This window comes from Chenopodium album, chromosome 2 (assembly GCF_948465745.1).
Source record: "Chenopodium album chromosome 2, dcCheAlbu1.1, whole genome shotgun sequence".
In the NCBI taxonomy this organism is placed as follows: Eukaryota; Viridiplantae; Streptophyta; class Magnoliopsida; order Caryophyllales; family Amaranthaceae; genus Chenopodium; species Chenopodium album.
In genome coordinates, this window is record NC_137835.1 from 75,505,421 (window position 1) to 75,520,287 (window position 14,867).

Genomic DNA, 14,867 nt, shown 5'->3' on the forward strand with positions numbered 1-14,867 from the left:
AACTTTAAAGTGCTGTTTTACAAAAAGGAAAACTCAAATTAATTACTCAGATCAGTATGTGTCCAATATCTTAGTTTAAGAACGATATCAGCTTAAAATATCCAAATACAAGAATTGGCAAACCTATAACCTAGTACAACAGAACAAAAGATGCATCAAATTTTGTGTGCTTTAATGAGAGGGAAAAACCAAAATAGAAGTATGCAGATGATCAAAGATCTGTGCTGTAATTCTCAGGCTTAAACCACCAAGAGAAGTCAATGCCTTTCTCCTTTAGAGTCTCTGTTGCTGGGCCGATCCTCTCCAAAAGCTGCACTTGCACAAAAATCCAACTAATCAATACGTGCACCCCAACTACGGGTATACAGTATATACTGCCTCAGAAAAATAAAAATCTATTAAATACTTTAGGCACACTTCTGTTATGCTAATAATAACCAACCTTTGAATGTAGCAAGCCATTGGAAACAATAACAGATCTATCATAAACGCAAAATTTCCCCCCATCCATGCGTGTAACAGCACCACCAGCTTCCTCAACAATCTGCATAGAAAGATAACTGTAAGATGAAATAGAATTCTCCATTCAAGAAAATCACAACTTCGTTTATAAGCATACTTGCTTTCTTCATACGAATAGACATGCCATGAAAAATATAATCAAGTTAGAAACAAGGCATAAATAAGATTTCTAAGCTATCTAATTTGAGGCAATTCAAAGTACATGTAACTGGAGGACACGATAACACAAGAATAACATTCTATAGCATTACAAAAACAGCTTGACACCACATTCACCAAGATTTGACTTAAATATAGACATAATTGCACAAATGCATGCACACACATGCAAGGGTTTGAGCAGACAGATCAATCTCCAAATTGTATACTATATAATTTTGGCATTTTCCTTGTTATAACAGATGTGAGAAAGAACAAGTTAATGAATGCAATACAAATAAATAACACACACAAATTTAAGTGGTTCACCAACAGTGTGCTGGCTACGTCCATGGGCAGGCGAGAGAAATAGTTTTATTGATCTTGGGGAATACAGGTTACAGATTTGAGACCAATCACAGAAAACAAATTGATTGTCTCTCAGATGTCTAATGTTATCTCTCTTAGATCTCATAGATGAGAAATACACAAAAGACTCTCAGATTTCTGATTAATTAATCAACTTATTTGGCTAGGAGTAGCCCTAAGGGGTATATATAGAATTCTCCAAAACAGAAACTGATTTGGGCCAAAGCCCAATTAATAACCACATGACCGTGTATCTTGACCAACACGACCGTGTGACATGTCACGACCATGTACCATGAACCACATTGCCGTGTATATTGAAGAGTACATAATAACACTGACTACATGATCATGTACAATAAACTACATGATCGTGTACCTACTCGGTCACCGTTTCAAGGCATATTTCACAATATTCCTTTTAAACTGTTTTTCTTTTACCAAAGTTTTTTTATTACTTACCAGTTACCTTGACAATCATCCACCCTATCAACCGATCACGTCTCCTTATCCACACTTAAACTAGGGATATTGTTAGAATTTCAAGTATTAATGCAAACTTTATAATTAAAAGACTACAACTATAATGAAGTTTTTTGGAGCTTCAGGAACCTGATCTTACAGAGGAAAAAGGGAAAATCATCATATGAGAAGGCAAATAAAACAAGCCGGAATAACCCAGCTTCACATCCATTTGGTACAAGAAGATAAAAATTACTAACTGGGAAACTACATCTCCCCAATACATCACGTATGAAATGATTATTGAAAACCTTGCTTAAGAGGGGTCGGGGTGGGGTGGGGTTAGAGATCCATGTAGCACACTATGTACATTATTATTCTACTCAAAAAGAACTCAGCAAAAAGTTCTACTAGTTACAGGAAATGTACATGGAAAAACCTTGGAATAAACACTTGACAAGCTCGTTATCGGCAATTTAAGAGTGACTAAACATCCTAAAGTTTTGAGATACCTATTTGGACAGGAAGAATTTCAAAATGAGCGCCATATAACGCTCTATAAAGCTTGTATTTTACATAATAGTAAACACGTCAGGCCCACATTTATGCTGTCATCTAACATAAGTGAGAAAGCAATTAGATCTGTAATGCTAAGGTAAATTTAATGGCCAGAAGAATGGAATATTAAAAACCAGTTTGAACATCATACAGAACTAAATTTGAAAATATGAGTCAATATACCTACTAGTAACTACGAAGTGGGATAAGATAGTCATAGTATCGGCAAAGCACAACAGTGCCTGAACTAGGATTAATTACAAGATCTTATTTAAGCTGCTTTCACCATTCCTCTGAACAAGATCACGGAAATCAATCTTGTTTTGAAAAGATGTCAATTTGAAAACATATGGATATAGTTTTGCTAATTTATTCCTACTTGGTAAGCTTACAGTGCATCTGCAATCTAAATCTTTTCCATTTTTTGAAACTTTTGGATAACTGAGTTCCTTGTCTATCATGGCACCATCAGGCAGTTTAAGTCTTAAGCATCATCAATGATTGAAAAAGAAAGGATCTAGAAAAATTCAGGCATCATAGTTCATACCAAGCTAAGGTTTAATATCTTTTTAATCATAATAAAAATAAAAATAAAAAAGGAATCATAGTCCCACCAATACATTATTGCTATCTTAGATGCAAGCTTCTGAGCAAATGAAAGAGCATAAAGAAGTAGAGCTATATTACCAAAACACCAGCAGCCATATCCCATGGCTTTAAACGGTACTCCCAATATGCATCAGCAATTCCTATAGCTACATGGCACATGTCCACTGCTGCAGCACCAAGCCTCCTCACACCCTACCCGTTAAAGAGGAAACCTTAGTCATAGTTCATATCAAAGAGGATAGTGATAGTCCATCATCACAATAACAAACAAGTCATCATACCCGACTAACATCTGTAAATTCCTTGAATAAATTAATGTTTGTAGTCCATGCATCATCATGTTCATAGCCAAATCCAGTCACAAGAAGAGATCGCTCCACCTACACAAATGCAAATGTTGCAAGCTCATTTCAGAGTTTTAAACGAGATTTATAAGACTTGAAGATGACGAGAGAATCTCAATTATAGTTTCAATTAATAGACATAAAGAGATGAACGCATCTAGACATGATACAGAGTAGTGAACTATTCTGCATACAGCTTCAATACTTAAGCCTAGGACTACAGCAGGAAAAAGGACATTAACACTTCAGCCTTTTGCATCTAATCCCTAAACAAGTTAATTCAGCTAAATGATTTAAGTATGTACTGTAATCACTTTCCAAATTATACACTCCAGTTGACGAGTATATCTATACTAACAGAAATCCAACTATGAATCACCACCTACCAGATCAGTTGCACTAACTTGAATTTGTTGCCCATTGCAAAATGCTCCCCCACCTAACAGATAAATTATAGATGTGGTAATTATGCAAAAAGAAGGGAGCTGTAGGAAATCCATTCAGTAAGACTTCTGACCAGCAGTAGCTGTAAATGTGCGAGTATTCCAACAAAAAGCTCCACCAACAAATTCAACCTGCAAAATAGAAACCAATATTTATTAAATGCCAAAGAAAACATTAGACTATTCTTTCTAAGCAGGTCAATTTCTACCAAGTAGGTTGATCAATGACACTTTCTTTATTATTTTGAAATTCAAGATAAAAAGCTGAAAAAAGAGAAGGAGCCAGAGTTAAGCACCTTATATCCAATAGAAATTTTATGTATATTGCTTATCTTATTCTTATTTTTACCAAAAAGAGTACCTAATCATCAGGCAATCCCCATCTTCAATAACAAAATCTGATATGTAACACTTGCAATCTTTGGTTTTGATTAAAATCCCCCTTCCTACCAAAAACACTTCCATAACTATATGCATAAGCCAATCAAAATCTAATTAGTTAAAAGCAATATCAAAAAAGGATTTACTTACCACAGCAGCAGCTGCTGGTTTTCCTCGGAACAAAACACCCACAGAAACTGCAAAGCTAGGATAACCATGAGCAAAATTTGTGGTTCCATCTGCAGATGAGATCGAATTTACATTAGTAACAAAATAATAGGGGGAGCTGTGGACGCTGCTTAAATTCAGAAACGCCAACTATAAAGTAGACTAAAAACTGCATGTTTCATCAAGACTCAGAGGCAGACACATGGAAGAATAACCCTTTACAAGATCAAACAAGTGAATAGAAAACAAGGCAGATGCACATGTAAGAGGCAAGCCTAGCATGACTCATGAGTTGCATTGGACCAAATAATTATCCAAGGTACCATTGACGCTAAAGGTGTTTGAAAATTTCCCATGTGTCTGTGGAGAACAATTGTCCCACATCAGAAGAGTGATAGGAAGATGACTAGTTAAAAAGGGTTGTGAGCTACCCCTCCTATTGCCATAAGGGTGGAACCTTACATAGTCGACCCTTACCCACTGCAGGGTGTGCAACTTCACAGTGTGATTGATAATTTGATACAAGATTCTACATGCAAAGCAAACAGCTTCCTTGGGCTCCTCCAAAATCTAAAACATGGGTGAGTGGGATACTAAAATCGAATTAGTAAAATCAAAATCGTAGAATCGTACGATTCTACAAACATAATTTTCAAGCAACGAGAATGATAATAATATATATTGTTCATGATATAATATCGACAATACAAAAATAATATAGTTTTAGAAGTAATATTGCACGCGCATTACTCAAACAGTACACTATAAAGGATGATTGTTGGTATAATAATATATATTGTTCATGACATAATATCGACAATACAAAAATAATATAGTTTTAGAAGTAATATTGCACGCGCATTACTCAAACAGTACACTATAAAGGATGATTGTTGGTACACATTCTTAACCATGAGAGTACGAGACAATTGTTGTTAAAATTATGAAAAAAGAAACGTTGTTGACTCGTAAAATTGTTTCTCCTAATAAAAAATCCAATGAAAATAAAGTGTCAAGTTAGTTTATTTTAGCGTGATAACTAAAGAATAACAACTACAACAAACTCATGTTAAAAAAGTATTTTTTATGTCCACAGTTGAGTAATAAGACTCGTGAATACATTCTCATGCCCACAAAATTTAATGGTTGGATAGAATTTTAAAAGTTACTCTCTCCGTCCCATAATTTGGTGTCTATTTCTCAAAAAAACACGGTAATTAAGGAGAATGGTGGAAGTAGGGCGTATGCTATTGGAAAGATAAAAAGTAGTAAATATTGTATGGGAATAATAAAAAGTAGAGACTCTTGTATGAAAAAGAGAAAAAGCAAGTAATGATTTTTTAGGTATATGTGTATTTTGTATAGGAAAGATAAAAAGTATGATTATATGTTATTTTTAGAAACAGACACAACATTTTGGGACACCCAAAAAGGAATACAGGCACGAAATTATGGGACGAAGAGAGTATTTAAATTGATGTTTCATAAGCTTTATTATGATTTATAATGAATAATATATAAGTTATTGACTAAAGTTAGGCTCAACTATGACACCCTTACACTTTTTAGGCTATGACACAAAATGTATAAATGATATGAGTACGGGACCAATTCTATTAGAAAGTAAACCTCAAGAGCTTTCCAACAATATATTATAAGCCTAATTTTGACTTTGCAATCAAAAGTTATGGGTTTCGGGAAATTAGACTTTTTACAAGAGTGGAATCGTTAGAATCGGTATAGAATCGGTGACCGATTCTACGAGCGATTCTACGGCATAGCGATTCTACCTACGATTTACATCGCTTAGGTGAATTCCAAATCGCGATTTTAATAACATTGGTTAAAAGAGTGTAATGCTACATTCTTGTACGGGTTGTACCATTCCAAGTACATTAACAGAAAAGCTGAAGCAAAAAAGAAACTGAAAGGAAAAACAAAGAGAAACTAAATAAGGCTTAATGAAAACATCTGACTCAGTATTTTAACAAAAACCTCAAATCCTAATAGCCATCAAATAATCCCAACTCTAACATTTGTCCATCAAAAGCAACTTATTTGAACCTCAACCAATATGTTGCATCTTCAGCCACCAAAATCAAGGGAAATTGCCTCAACAGGCCATCTACAATTTTTAATGCAAACTTGACACCTTTTAACAGATTACATAAACTTTGAATAATCCTACTTGTACTAGAAACATGTGAGTTTTTTATTATTATTATTATTATTAGTTTTTTGTCCTTTTCCCTCCTTCTGTACATGGGTACACCCTATTGGTGTGTGTTTTATGATATTTTAATATTACTTGTACAATAACTAGAATAATAAAAGGTACAATAGAGACTAAATGCCTGTAAGCAAAAAATTAAAGTTGAAGTGTATGGCAGGGTTTCATGTAGAGGAGGAGAGAATGGAAAATTAAAGGAGGGAAGGAATAGTATGATGGAAATTCTTTTGGCATCTAGAATAGCAAGCATAAACAGACTACTTTGACAAGTAGCAGTAATCTGAAGTTCTGAACACCCTGGTTAAAATAAAATAACACAAGTTTCTATGGATCTGACAGGGAACTATAAGACCATGCGTGCAAAGGACAGCAGAGAATATGACACAGGACATGAACATAAATTGCAATAGCAAAAAAGGGAGAAAGAACCTAGAGGATCAATGCACCAAAGGTAATCGGAAGAAGTATCTCCAATAATTCCTCCCTCTTCACCAAGAATTAGGTGATCATTGAAGTTTTCCTTCACAACTTCCAAAATAGCAGCCTCACTCATTTTGTCTGTTCTGTACAGAAAACCATATGATGATAAATTTCTAGTCCTTTAAATTACAAAAAAAAAAAAAAGTAAAATAATGGAGTGCCAAGAAGATCCGGAATTTAAATGAGCACGTATTCAAGACTACATATACACGAAGAATGATTAAACTCCAAAAAACATCTCTTTAGGGTACGTTCTTCCAAATTAAAACTTGACAAAATTAAGCTGAACAAAATTGAATATTTGTTAAAGAAACTAGTGTACATGAAGGTCTAGAAAAAGGAGAGGTATGATTAGTCAATATATAGACAGGCGCCATTTAAATATTTAATCAAGCAAATCATGCACAAAGACTTTCCCGGACAGGACAAGATACTATTGAATGGGGCAATGTAAAAAGTGAAGTGAGAAGGGGATCGAATACTCCCAAACGAACAGGGAAAATTAATTCAAAATATAAAATAATCTACTTGTATTTTACAAGTGAAAGCCAATCTTCTCTTGGTTCCAAGAAATTTCTACGTCATTTAATGACTATATTTCCTTTTAGTCTATACCCGGTCTACATAGCATTCAAGCAAGCTCCTCCTGAATACCAGCAGCACATAGCATGCATACATTGGCGACAAGTTTCTGGTATCAAACCCTAAATCTGTAAGGTCTCCATTAGTTGACAGATTTTTACAAAGTTACTTGGTTACACATGAAAAGAATGGATGATGAATACAATGAGTAGCAAATACAGATCATCAAAGAATATAATAATAATTAGGGATCCATTACTCAGTCACCAGGTCAGTAAGTCCTTTATAGGAAATTTTCCGCGGCTTGTTAACGGCTTCCATGACTACCTGAAAGATAAAAAAGAACATATACCTTAATAAGTTGAGAACTAAAGGCTACCTGCTACCAAGGTCATTAGCAGCTTGAGAGCTATATACACAAAAAAAGCTATCAATTAAGGAAGGCTTGATAATTCATTAATGCAGAAAAGTGTAAGCGCAACCAAGTGAAGAAACAAAATATTGGATATTTTGCTTAGTTTACACAAAACTTGAATTTGTTTTCCTTGTGATAGATAAAGAGCACCATTACCAATACCAATACTCAAGGCGCGGTACAATTCCATAACACACAAAAGTTCTAGCTCTCATCATTTACAGAAGTCTCTCAAACAACCACAAACTTCAATATAGTGCTGATTGATTAGAAGACAAGGCACTTGTACAATGGGTATTATTAGAATAAAGGTGTTGTTTTGAGGAGTCCCTCACTCAAAGACATAAACCTCATCTACTCATTCTAATGCACCCTGCTTAAATTCAGTTCCTAATCAAATGCAACCTACTAGGTACTTGTATAAATCAGTAGAGGACAGTATTTCATCCAAAAATGGACTCGAATAATATGTGTCCTATAATTTAGTGACGGAGGGACTAACTAACAAGCACAGAAACTGCACATTGGAAAATTTTAACCTGGATATTCTATGAGAGCAAATGAGCAAAACACAAAATGTTCAAAGCTAATATCTCACAATTTGCAACAAACAGAACTCATCAAGCAACATAAATAAACAGAAAATCAAAAGAAATTAAGAATTGTGGGTTTAGAGTAAGAACCTCAGCGCCAGTTTTGGCAGCTTTTTCAACAACCCCAAGAAGTTGATTAGCAGGAATTGGACCAATTGATTGAGCACCCACTTTAGGATATTGGGTCCCAGACAAAACAGCACTGGTATTAAGTGATATTCTTGATGAACATGAAGAAAATGATGGTATTAGCTTCAATGAAATTTCCTTGCCAAGAATCCCATGTTTTACAGATTTTGAATTTCCCAGAAAACAACCAGACAATGCAGAAGATTGATGGGTTTTGTGATTAAAAGTTCGAATTGAAGAGGGTAGTTGACAAAATTTTAAGGGGGTTGGAGAAGATGAGATTAAGCACTTCCCCATCTTTTTGGATGATGAAGAAACGCAAGAATGCCTGGGTTTTGTATATCAATGTAACATCTCTTTGTTGGCCATTCATTTAGAAAGCAGTAATATTATGATCAATACTGGAGTTAAGTTTAAAATCAAAATTTACCAATTTTCACCGATTATTATTGTATTATTCAACAAGTTATTGTAGATCGGGTCTATTTTAATCTTTGTATTATTATTTATTAGATAGTCAAAGTTTTCTTTTTCAGTGTTTGGTTACTACATTCACTATTTGTCTATTTGTGTTGTTTAATTTTTTGCCTTATGGTTCACATTTGAATTAGGGGCGGATCTAAAGTGGGTTCAACCATTCTTTGAAAAATATAGTTAAATTTAATTTTAGTTTGATTATCTAACTTGATAATTCGTTATCTTAGGGTTCGTTTGGCATCGCTGTGGTTTTCTGTTTTTTGGTTTTTTGTTTTTTAAAAGTGTATTATATATATGTCACATAATGACTCAAAAAATATATGGACTTATTAAAATCATGATAATTTTGAAAACTGACAACAGAAAAGTGGAAACACCTTTTTCTTGTTTCCTGTTTTTGGTTTTTGGTTTTCAAAAAAACAGAAAACTGAAAACCAAAAATGATGCCAAACAAGCCCTTAATAACTAGATTAATCCCATGCGTTGCACGGTTTAAATAAAAATTTTTTGCTTAAAAATATTGTCAATATTCTTTATTCGAAAAAGTGTAATCATAATCTTATTTATTAATTTTGAAAGAAATATTGTAATTGTTTATTTTAAAACTTAGGAGAAAAAAAAAATAGAAAAAAAAATGATAATGTCATAAATAGTTTTAGCGGGAAAATATTTTATAAGAAATTGACAAGTGTTCTTTAATGATGTCAGTATATTTTGTTTTAGTAATAGTCAATAGATTTGATTCATGGTCTTATAGGATGACATTTTTTTGAGTTACTCCGTACTAGTTATCGATCATCAATTCCAATAATAGTAATCGTTCATCTCCTCAACCCCATTTCATCTTAAAGATTATAATTTGAAACGGATGTAGCTTTGAAATGTGACATAGCTTAACATTTTGAAATAATTTGGTACAACTGTTTACCAAGTGGTACAATATCCTCTCAAGAAAGAATAAAATAAGAGGGTTTTTTGAATTTTATTTCTAAAAATAAAAACCCAAACCGATTTGCACTTTTAAGTGGTAGAAACGAAGGGTATTGTACCACATGACTTGTACAACTGTTGTAAGTGATTTTTTTTTCGGTGATTGCTCTCATATTGAAAATTGAAGATTGAACCATTCACTTGGTGACTAATCTAGTAACCCGCCCCAAAACACGCTACTTTGTAAGTCTAAGAGATTATGAAAAAATACAAGTTTATATACTCCACAATTTATGACGGATATAGCTTTGAAATGTGATGTAGCACACAAAGAGGAAAAATAAGGTCTTTTGGAATTTATATTTGAAAATTAAAATTGTTTTGCACTTTTAAGTGGTAGAAACTAGAAAGGGAGACTGTTGTACCACATAACTTGTACTATAGTTGTAGACGATTTTTTTTCCCATGATTGGTCTTAGGGTCTGTTCTCTTCGGCTTATTTTCAGTTCAGTTCAATTCTTAATTTCCTTCTCATAAAATATTTAGTTCAGTTCAACTCCAATAAGTTCAGTTCAACCAATTAGAACAGACCCTTAGATCAAAGATTGAACCAGTCACTTAATGACAAGTCCACTAATCCGTCCCATAACCACTACAGTGTACTTTGTATTTCGTAGACCAAGAGATTACAAGAAAATAATTAACCCTTAGTGCATAGCTCATATGAGTTTAGTAAACATATCGGACGAAAAATGTATCATTAATGTATAATAGGTAATAGGTGGTAAATATTTTAGGGAAAAATATTTCACATATATAATGGTAGAAAGTACCACTACATTCATAATATTACACAAAAAGTACTATTCATACAATTTATATTTTAATAGTACATTATAAATGCATAATGATACATTATAATGTACCACTATAAAGTCAACTTTTTTCAAAAGATTGTCAAATTTATAATTTTGCCCGAGTTGTGCGCCTAATTGCACTCCAAGAAAATACTAGTCGTAGTACAAAGGTTACGTGCAATCGTTGCACATGACATGTAACGGAAGGCAGTATATACTCAAAGATTACACAATCCATTTTCTTTCTTTCTCTCTTCTCCAACACAACCACCCAAAACGCTTTCTCTCTCATCAGCTATCAGCTCTGAGCAGCCTCTTCCATGGTGTTTTTCTGACCCACCTTCTTCTTCTCGGCAACTTCCATTTTTCAATTCAAACATGGTTGCTGCTTTGCTCGCTAACCCTAATTTGTCCACCCCTTTCCTCGGCCACAAACTGTAAATCTCTTATCCTTTACGAATTGAATTTCAATTCTTTGCCTTGATATTATTACCGACGTTTTTTATGTGATTTTTGTGCAGTTCTTTGCGCCAGAATACAACGAATTTAGCGACGCATGGAGTAAATTTAAGGTTGCCTAGATGTGCTGTTGATACACCTTATGGAGGTACTAATTCTACATTGGAGTTTGATTTTTATTAAATTTTGGTGAATTTTGTTGATTTTTTTTTATTGTGGTGTGATTATTCATTTGAAGCGTAATTGAGTGTGAAAGGAATTGTTGGTTACTTGTAGAATTGATGATGCTTCAAGGGAAAGATAATTATTCCGTGTAAAAGGGTTGGAGATTGAATTCGATAAATGTTTTTAGTGAGAATACATTGTTTGCTGATATGCTTTTGTGAAATCTTGAATTTCTTGTTTTGTATAGTTGGTTTGATAGTTGATACCCAAGTTTTGGGTTTTAAAATTAGTGATTTTAACCTAGTATCATGAGATGGGAGTTCATGGCTGTTTATAGAACAAGCTGAAAGATGAAATATAAGAGCTTGAATTTAGAAGAATTGAGTATATGGTAGCCATTTTATCTTAGGAAGAGTGAATACATAATTTTATCCAAATGATGCCATAACATAGACATATATGTTACTCTAGTTTTGTTGAGTTGATGGTTGTGTCTTATTGAATTAAGCGTGTGTGGACAGGGCGTGTTTCGTTGTGTACTTTGTATCACAGCTTTTGTTGCTTTGATTGTTTAAGTAATTTCTTTCATTTATTCAAGGAAATGCCCCAAAGTTTCCAAGGCTGAATGTCTGGGATCCTTACAAGCGCCTTGGGATAAGTCCATATGCTGCTGAGGATGAAATCTGGAGCTCTCGCAATTTTCTTACGCAGCAATACTCTGGAGATGAGAGAAGTGTGGAGTCTATTGAAGCTGCCTTTGAGAAGCTTCTTATGAGAAGCTTTTGGGAGAGAAAGAAAACAAAGATCAACTTGAAGACAAGGTTGAAGAAGAAAGTCGAGGAGTCTCCTCCTTGGGTGAAGAGTTTGCTCAATTTTGTTGAGCTTCCCGCAACTGTCATTATTCTTAGAAGATTGTTTTTGTTTGCATTCATGGCTGGCTGGAGTATAATGAATTCTGCTGAAGGTGGACCAGCTTTTCAGGTATGTCATGCATCTGATTTTATTATTTTTGTGACTTCTTTTTCTTTATTGTACCCAGGGACCTTGTTTGAACTGGAATTTCATTGGTCTGGAAGAGTCAGGTTGTTTTATGGGACCTTGATTTTATAGATGTAGGAAATTTGTTGGTTCTGGTTGAGATAACAATGATAAGATTCTTTGGTGGAATGTCTATCCGGCATCAAAATCCGTTCTAGTTGTAGGAATTAACCGGCTTATGAAATTGATCTAATCTCATCAATCTAATTTGAATATTTGATGATATTATTTTATTTTGGGCTTTGGTTCAAGACTTCAAGCTATGTGAATGAGGCTTTTGTGAAAGCTCTTATGTTGGTTTAAGTATGTGATTTTCATGCTATTTGGTATAGATAAGCATCTTTTAAGGAGTAGTGGCCCTTTTCTTCCCCTTTTTTTTTCCGATTTTGTTGGGGAGAATGGGTTGTATGTTGAATATTCAACGATTTGTGAATTAGAAGATTGAAGAATATATAATGGCCTGGAGATTAGGAGTCCTTTAGACGTTAGGATGTACTTTGTACTACTTAAAAGAGAAATAGGTGCTAACATACTTTTTTTTTTTTTTTTGACGAGAGGTGCTAACATACTGAAATGTATAGCCTCTTTGCAATAAGTTTACATGAATATCTAATAGCAGACAACATTTCATCAAGTGATGTATTTCATCCATTGATTTTGCACAAGGAGTAGAAAAAAGGAATCTAAAAACCAGAAGATGCTGAGCCATAGTTTTGATGTTTTGACTAAGATTAAACAAGGACCAGAACAAATTAATGGACTTAAACTTGAAACAACAATCAGATTAAAAACCATCAATGTAAACTCCAAACATTAATCAAGAAAACTGTGCTCATTCAATTAGATTAGTAATATGCATGGATTCAGTCTGGTAATAACACACACACCTGATTTACTACCTTGTGCCCTTCAGCTCTTTTATCTCAAAGTGACAATTATTTAATATTGTGTTAGCTCTTAATTCTTTACTTTCTTGCTACTTTACATCAACTTAATTGATTACCCACATTTGCCTTTTCTGTCTGAACTCATTGAGCTATCAATGCTCTGTTTATATTGTCTTGAATTATGTACAGACTCAACCAATGATAATCTGTGTCAATTACATGTGGAGAACATAGGCTCTCAAGAAACTTTTGACAGCTTGAACTCTTTCAGATATGTTATAATGTTAATTCACTTAATTGTTACCATAGGGGGATAGCCTACTATCCCCTAGGAATTATGTAAGTTGAAGAATTTTGAATTGAGGAAACAGTGCATTGATACAGGTATCAGGCAGTTATACTGTGTAACAGTGTAACCATCTGACAATCTTATCCTGAAATCTCTATACTTTTTCACTCTTAGTGATATCTATATATGATGCACTTTGGCAAAGAAGGGTGGAGGTTGAAGGCAATTAAGAAATGGGCAATTCACTAAGAAAAGTACTACCATATATATCAGCACTTTGAGATGTTTTATCATGTCCTTGCATGATGGGTACATAGACCCTCGGCTCTAAACTTGTATACATCTCTCCTAAAGTGGATTGTAATGCAATTAGTAAGACTCACAAGGTATAGTGATAGCTTTGTTTGTCAAAAGGGCTAGTTGCAACTTGTAGAGGCATACATTTTGTTGTCATAGATGGGTACATGTGTAATTTCTGAATACCCCACTGGTTGGAGTGAAAGTTTCTCACCAATTTACTCTTTAACAGCCTTCTCATCTACATAATGGACTTATTTTAAATGATCTTGAAATGGAAATTCATGCTCATGAATAATGCGATTCATGCCTTTTGTTTTCCATCTCAAACTTTTTACTATCCAATATCCCCTAAGGTTTACAGCCGACTTAGTTTAGAGGCCTTTGCTTTGCAATGTCATGGATAAAACAGGCTTGCCTTTTTATTTGCTTCTCTATAATGTCATCCCTCCTATCTTATTAAGTACTCCATCCAACTCTTCCCTAGAGGATTACAGGATTTAAATGGTTCACACAATATTTTATCAACTCTAGTTCCTGCTGGTGAAGTTTTCTTGCCTTCTTATGCCCCCTTATTACCAGTGACTCAAATAATTTTAAATCACTCTTCAAAGTAACCTGCTTGAAGCTCTCTGTTCAGTTGACCATTTCATGAATTCTGTATAACATACCCTCATCTTCTTTTTCTTTTCTTTTTTACTTTTTGGATAAATAAGCTAATAGTCGTTTTCAGCCTCCTTTTTCTTTAGATGACCCACTATTCTTCTTTCTGGCAGATTTGGATCCCTTGTGGCTGGTTGGATTTGTGGTTCTTGTGTGGGTCCGATGGTACCAGCAGCTATATTACCGCCAACTTGGTCTCTAGAACTCCTTACTTCTTTGCCAGTGTTTCTTTCTTTGTTCCTTGGTTGTACCTTTCTTAAGTAAAACATATTAGTTTGTTCCTCAAATTTTCACGAGAGCTGATGTAAGTCATGTTTCATAAATAGTGCTATTCATTTGTTTGACAAGTTACAGGTCTATCAATCTAGAATTTGTTGCCCTA

General features: G+C 34.1%; 2 protein-coding genes across 3 annotated transcripts; one reads left to right on the forward strand and one right to left on the reverse strand.

Annotated features, from left to right (window-relative positions):
- Nucleotides 1-57: 57 nt before the first annotated feature.
- LOC145600894 (phosphatase IMPL1, chloroplastic-like) lies at nt 58-8,776 on the reverse strand. The gene is made up of 10 exons (XM_081656758.1): nt 8,385-8,776; nt 7,546-7,613; nt 6,654-6,787; nt 3,977-4,065; nt 3,520-3,577; nt 3,389-3,441; nt 2,940-3,038; nt 2,737-2,850; nt 443-544; nt 58-310 (listed from the first exon to the last, which is right to left on the reverse strand). Exons 1-10 carry the CDS (start codon nt 8,718-8,720, stop codon nt 212-214), a joined length of 1,152 nt encoding a protein of 383 aa, XP_081512884.1. The 5' UTR covers nt 8,721-8,776; the 3' UTR covers nt 58-211.
- Nucleotides 8,777-10,915: 2,139 nt separating this feature from the next.
- LOC145600918 (protein CHAPERONE-LIKE PROTEIN OF POR1, chloroplastic-like) lies at nt 10,916-14,867 on the forward strand. 2 transcript variants are annotated; one of them, XM_081656789.1, is made up of 4 exons: nt 10,916-11,124; nt 11,209-11,294; nt 11,910-12,292; nt 14,599-14,867. In XM_081656789.1, the coding sequence occupies exons 1-4, from the start codon at nt 11,066-11,068 to the stop codon at nt 14,743-14,745; spliced, it is 675 nt and encodes a 224-aa protein (XP_081512915.1). In that variant the 5' UTR covers nt 10,916-11,065; the 3' UTR covers nt 14,746-14,867. The 2 variants fall into 2 exon arrangements, with proteins under 2 accessions (XP_081512915.1, XP_081512923.1); XM_081656797.1 differs by lacking the exon at nt 14,599-14,867 and adding an exon at nt 13,426-13,485 and having other exon boundaries at nt 10,917-11,124.

Coding starts and splice junctions, on each gene's coding strand:
- LOC145600894 (XM_081656758.1), bottom strand. CDS start 8,720: ATGGGGAAGTGCTTAATCTCATCTTCTCCAACCCCCTTAAAATTTTGT. Junction 3,039..3,388: donor AAGTTAGTGCAACTGATCTG/GTAGGTGGTGAT, acceptor GCATTTGTGTAG/GTGGAGCGATCTCTTCTTGT. Junction 545..2,736: donor ATATGGCTGCTGGTGTTTTG/GTAATATAGCTC, acceptor CTTTCTATGCAG/ATTGTTGAGGAAGCTGGTGG.
- LOC145600918 (XM_081656789.1), top strand. CDS start 11,066: ATGGTTGCTGCTTTGCTCGCTAACCCTAATTTGTCCACCCCTTTCCTC. Junction 11,125..11,208: donor CCTTTCCTCGGCCACAAACT/GTAAATCTCTTA, acceptor ATTTTTGTGCAG/TTCTTTGCGCCAGAATACAA. Junction 12,293..14,598: donor AAGGTGGACCAGCTTTTCAG/GTATGTCATGCA, acceptor TCTTTCTGGCAG/ATTTGGATCCCTTGTGGCTG.